The sequence below is a fragment of the Phascolarctos cinereus genome, unplaced genomic scaffold (assembly GCF_003287225.1).
Source record: "Phascolarctos cinereus isolate Bilbo 61053 unplaced genomic scaffold, phaCin_HiC Scaffold_4;HRSCAF=312, whole genome shotgun sequence".
Lineage (NCBI taxonomy): Eukaryota > Metazoa > Chordata > Mammalia > Diprotodontia > Phascolarctidae > Phascolarctos > Phascolarctos cinereus.
In genome coordinates this window covers 688,322,699-688,329,121 of record NW_027555847.1, presented here as the reverse complement: position 1 = coordinate 688,329,121, position 6,423 = coordinate 688,322,699, and the positions used below count along the sequence as shown (strand labels likewise).

The window sequence follows — 6,423 nt, the reverse complement described above, 5'->3', positions numbered from 1 at the left end:
GAGACTGGGCCTTCTTTTGCTTTTCTTTAAAGCCCCAGCACTTGGCACAGTGCCTTGCACACAGTAAGCGCTTAATAAATGCTTGCAGATTGACTACCTCGCAGTTACTGAGGGACAAATGAGAACACGTGAAGGCCTTGCAAATTCTGAAGCACTCGATGAATTATAACAATAACAGCATGTAGACAGTGCTTTAAGGTTTGCAAAGCGCTTTACACCATCTGACACTTTTATTGTCATTATTCTGAGGAATTAATTAGTGCCTTTTGTCCCAGCTTTTTCGGATTCCTGAAGGGCTCGAGTTCGGTGCCTAGATCCCGGCAGACATCGGGCCTGAAAGAGGACAGGCCCTCGAGTTTCCAGTTGGCGGGAGCCCACCTCCCCGTACCCCACCTCCCGCTTCTTCCCTCTAGAGGTGGTTGTTAGGCGCGCTCCCGCGGCGGCCCTAAGCAGTTCCTTTGGGGCGCATGCGCATGAGCCGGCCGCGCGCCGAGGCGGGATCGAGAGCGGGGACGAGAGTGCGGTGAAGTGTAGGTGGGGCCGGGAAAGAAGAAACTAGATCTCGGCGGAAAAGCTCGAGCGCGCTTCCGCAGCTGTCTCAGCAGTGCCTTTGGGGCGCATGCGCACACGCCAGTCGAGAGCTGAGGTGGGACGGAGGCCAGGCGCTAGAGCGCGGTAAAGGTAAGGGAGGGCGGCGGGGAAAAAGTGATTAGAAGGGTGAGGAGAATCACTCGAGCGCGCTCTCGTGGTGGCCCTGGCAGGCCTTTGGGCAGCGCATGCGCACGGGGGCCTGCGTGGAGGGCGAGAGCGCGGTAAAAGTCTTTCTGGGAGGGGTAGAAGGGATTAGAGGAGTCGGGAGCGTTCTCGATTGAGGGAGCGCATGCGCAAAAGTCCGCCGCAGCGCTCCCGATGGCACTGTAAAGACCAGGCGTCGGCGCGCTCCCGGCTCGTCAGTCCGTTTCTCTCTTCCCGCCCCCGCCCTCTATGCCCCGCCCTCTCTCCCTTTTTTGGGGGCAGCCGGTAACGTAACATCCACTTGAGCGCGCGACGCCTGGCGCACGTGGGGGCACGTTGCGCCGTTGCCCCGCCCCTATCCCCTCCCCTCGGCCCCTCCCTATTCCGCGCGCGCGGCGGCGTCGGCTGCGTCTCCGGGTATTTGAATCGAGCTTCCGCCATCTTTCCATCGTTCAGTCAGGCGGAGACGGAGACGCTTCTGGAAGGTAGTGGCGGGGTGCGGCGCGGGGAACCGGGACCGGGCCCGGGCCAGGGAGGGGAGGCCGGCGGCCGGGGGTTCCAAAAGAAGGCTTAGACGACCGACGCCAACAGGGAGGCGGCTGGGCGGGCGCCCGGTCCCCCCTCTTAGGGGGGTGGGCGCCCGCGCCGGGCCGGGCTGGGCTTGGCGCGCTTTGTGTGAGGAGGCCCCGGCCACGCAGTCCATGCGGAGGCCGCGGGCCATGAGGGAGCCGGGGAAGGGGCCCGAGGGGATGTGAGTGCGGGTGCGAGTGCGGGCGGGGTGGGGGAGCGGCCTCGCCTTCCTTCTCCCCCATTCCCTCCCGCCGCGGGCTCCATGACCAGGCGGTTTTCCCAGGACCAGCCCGGCCTCCGCCGCCCCTTTTTGGCGTCCCCCGGAGACGCCCTCCGGCTCCCTGCGGTTGAATGAACCCGAAACTCTGGGGGAAAAAAAAGGGCCGCCGCCATTAGCGCCTCATTCATCCCCCTCCCTCGCCATCGTCGCTCCACGCGGGTGGGGGGAGGAGCCGCCGCCTGTGTCGCGGCCTGGGCCCTGGATGAATGGGCAGAGCAGGCCTGTTTACCCGGGCGCGGAGGGGGGGGGGCTTTGTGCGGCTGCCGGGGCACGTGGCTGGGGGGGCGGGGGGCGGGTGCATGCGGCCACGGGTCCGAGGGCCTGACGCTCTTGTATCTCTCTCCCAGAACCATCGCGATGGCCGCCCAAGGAGAACCCCAAGTGCAGTTCAAAGTACGTAATTCCTGGGGGGCTGGGGCAGGGGTGGCTCTTTTCTGCACCTAGAAGAAACCGTTGGATCAAAAGGCGGCCTTGTGATGAGAATAGATGAGTTTGCACGACAGCCTCCCCACTTACATAATAGTTCCTGAGAATAATCTGTATTTTGTAATTGATTACCTCCTAAAAAGTAGTTAGTGAGGCTTTTTAGTCTACCTAGGACCTAGTTAGTGTTTGTTAGTTATTCAAAAAAGCATTTAGATTATTTGGTTGGTGCATAACACAGCTTCATGTACCCTGAAAACAATGTGTTCTTCTATACTTGATTACTTAAACTGTAATAGCTCTCTGAATCCACCTAGTGTGCATAGTATATGGAAATCAGTGTTAAAGAAGGCATTTAGATGGTACTGTTTGATATTGTTTGAAATCGAGAATATTCATATATGGTTTTAAGTCCACTTAAAATACCTTTTTCAACAGCTTGTATTAGTTGGTGATGGAGGTACTGGAAAAACAACATTTGTGAAACGTCACTTGACTGGTGAATTTGAGAAGAAGTATGTAGGTATGTATTTTTTTTTAAGTTACCTGCACCAGTTTCAGTTAAAGTCAGTGAACTAAGTCAAAACTTTTTCACTATTCCAGCCACCCTGGGTGTTGAGGTCCATCCTCTAGTGTTCCATACTAACAGAGGTCCTATTAAATTCAACGTATGGGATACAGCTGGCCAAGAGAAATTTGGTGGTCTGAGAGATGGTTATTACATCCAAGGTATGTATATAATTATTTTGCATGTTTGCGTGTATCAGCTGTTCCCAAGAGTCTCCTTAATATATGTATACTTTTTACAAGTGACTTCTGTTCTTTGTGGAGCTACTGTATTTAATGTTGGTCTGAGATCTGAATCTCAGCTGGTCTGCTGAGGTACCAAATGCAAGCTGTTTGCTGATAGCAAAAAGGAACCCCTATATATTTTGTGTGAGATACTAGTTAAAGTTGTAGCATAATTTTTTATTGCTTAGACATGTGACAGTTAATTGACCAAGTTGTTTTTTAATAGATAAACTTTTGAGAAACTTTATTTGAATTTTTGAAAGAAAGGTAGCGTCTATGTGCCTGGTTGTTACAAAAATCTTTACACTTTAAAAATGAAAGATTATAGAATTAGGATTTGAAAGTGGATCTCTCAAGCTTAAAGAAACAAGGCTAGAGTGTTTAAGCTACTTGTCCCTGGGGCTCCAAATTTTTCTTCCCCTAAATACCTGTAAATGTGTAAAACATTTCAGCTTTAGTTTGAAAGGTTAAATCTTGCTGCCTCAGGAACTTGAAAGAATCATTTTAAATTTTAATGTTGTGAAGTCAAGACTTTTAAACTCATAAATTTCTGGTTTTATTTGAAAATGACAATATTTTTGTCTGCCATTTGTTCATTTAGAATTATAAAAGGGTTTTTGAGATCATCTAATAACTAGCATTTCTGTAGAGCTTTTATGTTAATTTGATTCTCACAACAACCATATGTGAGTAGATGCTATCATCCCTTTTCTTCAAATGAGGAAACAGATCTAGAAAAGCTAAGTGACTTGCCCAGAAGTCAACACAGGTAGTGCCTCTCAAGGCATGCCTCAGCATGATTCAAAGAGGACTCAGGTCTTCCTATCTTCCAAATCTAGCACTTGAACTACTATTCAAAAGTAGTTTCCTGAAGGTTGTACAAAATTGCTGGTGGCAGAAATAGAAATGTGAAGCTGTCTCCTGACTTCCACCTTCATTTAATTCCACTTTGCTCATTATGTTTTCCAATAAGTTGTCTGTTGTTCACTTAATATTCATTGAATTTCTTTTCAGCTCAGTGTGCCATTATAATGTTTGATGTAACATCAAGAGTCACTTACAAGAATGTACCAAACTGGCATAGAGATCTGGTACGAGTATGTGAAAATATCCCCATAGTGTTGTGTGGCAACAAAGTGGATATTAAGGACAGAAAAGTCAAGGCGAAATCAATTGTCTTCCATAGGAAGAAGAATCTCCAGGTAAGTCTAAAATTGACCATTTACTTAAGAGTAGGATTCATTGCATATCTATATTCATGCGAAACAAGACTCGTACCAGGCAACAGGATAAACCCACTTTTAACAATTTGTGGAGTGCTTCTATATTAGATTATTTGTGTATTTTGTTAAACTCTGCATATTAACTGTTCTACAAGGAAGTAGAAATTTAAAGAATTTTAAAATTGCATATAAGGGACAGCAAAAGAGCTTAACTGACAAACTCTTGTGGAATAGTCTGCTTGAATGTTGGCAAGTTACTGGTTTTTAAAATTGTGTGTGTGTATACATATTATATATATATATATATATATTTTTTAACAGTACTATGACATCTCAGCCAAAAGTAACTACAACTTTGAGAAGCCCTTCCTTTGGCTTGCTAGAAAACTTATTGGAGACCCTAATTTGGAGTTTGTTGCCATGCCTGCTCTTGCACCTCCAGAGGTTGTCATGGACCCAGCACTGGCAGCACAGTATGAGCAGGACTTACAGGTATTTGTCATATTCCAGTTAATCAGACTGTATTAAGTACTTGAACTTTATTTCCTTTCTTTCCTTGCTAAATTTATAACTTCTTAACCACTTATTCCAGATTGCTCAGACAACTGCGCTCCCTGATGAAGATGATGACCTGTAAGGGAATGAAGCTAGAGCCCAGCGTCAGAGGTCTAGTTTTATAGGCAACTGTCCTGTGATGTCAGTGGTGTAGCGTGTTTGCCACTTTATTATATAGCTGAGCAGAACATGTGCTTAATCTTTGGGATGCTGAAGGAGATGAATGGGCTTCGGAGTGAATGTGGCAGTTTAAAAAAATATAATTCATATTTTGGACCTGCGTATTTAGCTGTTTTGGACCGCAATTACGTCCCCTTGAGTTTCAAATATAAAACTGCTGCAGTCCCATCACAATATTCAGTGGTGAATCTTGTTTGTTACTGTCATTCCCATTCCTTTTTCGTTTAGATCATAATAAAGTTGTATTTCAAATATCTAAGCAAGTGAGCTCTTATCCCTTGTTTACAATAAGCATTTTAAAACCTGTTTTGTAAGATCCGTGGTAGATGTGTACCATGTTACTATTTAAATGGCCTTCACGTTTTTATGACTAGTTGTTTTTAAAATGTGTTTCAAACATATCAGTAAGATACATCTGAGTCATACATTTCACAAAGTAAAGATAGGGGCTGGACAGGTTAAGAAAAACTTTGTGCTACTGTTAGATGACTGGTCACAACTTGGTAATAAAGTTAAAAGGTGTGAGTATATATAATTTAGACAGTTAAGCTAAAAGTTTTCACACTAGCTAAGTAGTGTACCTAAGGTGGTTTGTGGAAGAAGGGTAAAGTTGAAGAATAAAGTAATCACATGAGTGTTGTATGTTTTTCCTGTGTATGAGCTGTCGATAGAATAGAATTTTAATTTATGTGGATTGAGTATCAATTGAATGCAGCTTTTTAAAGGCTATATTGCTTAACATACATGGGAATGGTAACCATACTTTGAAAGGGTGGTTTGAGGTGATAGTGGAAAAAAGCTAGACTCTGTTAACTTCAACTTTGATAAGCTTTATTTAAATCTACTGTAGGCAAAATATTGTTGGGAAGGAAGCATATCAAGACAAAAGTCAGTAATCAGGTAATGCTGTGATATGACCACCACCGGAATAGTGAGAAAATGGACCATATTCAGTGATGTCAATCTAAATTGAAGCCTTGGAATGAGTTTTGTATTTTGGGTTCTATAATAAAAGTGAAGCATTTAATTATTTTTATTTTGCATGGTTTCTCCATTTTAGTAGTTGGTTTTCATTGGAGTATGAAAAAGAAATCTTTAATGTTGGCTTATTTGCTTATGTATTTCAGCCATATTTATTAACTGAGAAGGGGTTTCTAGGGAACTGGCCACTTGCCAAGAAAAGGCATTCGTATACTGTCCTGGATAAATCTTGTAACACCTATCCCAATGATAACCAAATTCTAAGTAGAACAAAATTATGCACAGATGTAGTGTTTTATCTCTACTCAAATTTTAAAAAGTACATTTCTGAATCTTTTAATTCCGTTGGTGAATTTTAACTAGTAGATACAGCTACATTGTCACAATTCACATGACTTAAAGATTTTTTTATCTTAAACATGTGACTACAGCTAGCTGCTGCTACTCCTGGTGGAAGAAATTGCTATGTAGGAAACAATGTTAATACCAACAGGAAAAGCCTTACCCAAGAGTGCTTAGTAGAATAGCTTCATAGCTACCTTACCCCCCCCATGTGATTAGATAATGGTCTAGACTGGGGGTGAGTTACAGAATTAAGATTTGTAGATCTCTTTTCAGCATAGAAAATTACTTTTAATTTTCAGAAATATTCCTGTGTTAACTGCCATGAAATTACCAAGAAGC

The 6,423-nt window shown here is 44.4% G+C and overlaps 1 protein-coding gene across 2 annotated transcripts; it reads left to right on the top strand.

The window, feature by feature from the left end:
* The first annotated feature begins 505 nt into the window (after positions 1-505).
* RAN (RAN, member RAS oncogene family) lies at positions 506-5,790 on the top strand. 2 transcript variants are annotated; one of them, XM_021004360.2, is made up of 7 exons: positions 506-681; positions 1,933-1,978; positions 2,447-2,531; positions 2,612-2,737; positions 3,815-4,002; positions 4,345-4,515; positions 4,616-5,790. In XM_021004360.2, the coding sequence occupies exons 2-7, from the start codon at positions 1,943-1,945 to the stop codon at positions 4,658-4,660; spliced, it is 651 nt and encodes a 216-aa protein (XP_020860019.1). In that variant the 5' UTR covers positions 506-681; positions 1,933-1,942; the 3' UTR covers positions 4,661-5,790. The 2 variants fall into 2 exon arrangements, with proteins under 2 accessions (XP_020860019.1, XP_020860018.1); XM_021004359.2 differs by lacking the exon at positions 506-681 and adding an exon at positions 1,134-1,220.
* The last annotated feature ends 633 nt before the right edge of the window (positions 5,791-6,423 follow it).

Bases quoted from the DNA above. Each gene is read 5' to 3' on its own strand.
- RAN (XM_021004360.2), top strand. From the start codon at position 1,943: ATGGCCGCCCAAGGAGAACCCCAAGTGCAGTTCAAA. The intron at 1,979-2,446 runs GTACGTAATTCC...CTTTTTCAACAG, and splicing joins AACCCCAAGTGCAGTTCAAA to CTTGTATTAGTTGGTGATGG. The intron at 4,003-4,344 runs GTAAGTCTAAAA...ATTTTTTAACAG, and splicing joins ATAGGAAGAAGAATCTCCAG to TACTATGACATCTCAGCCAA.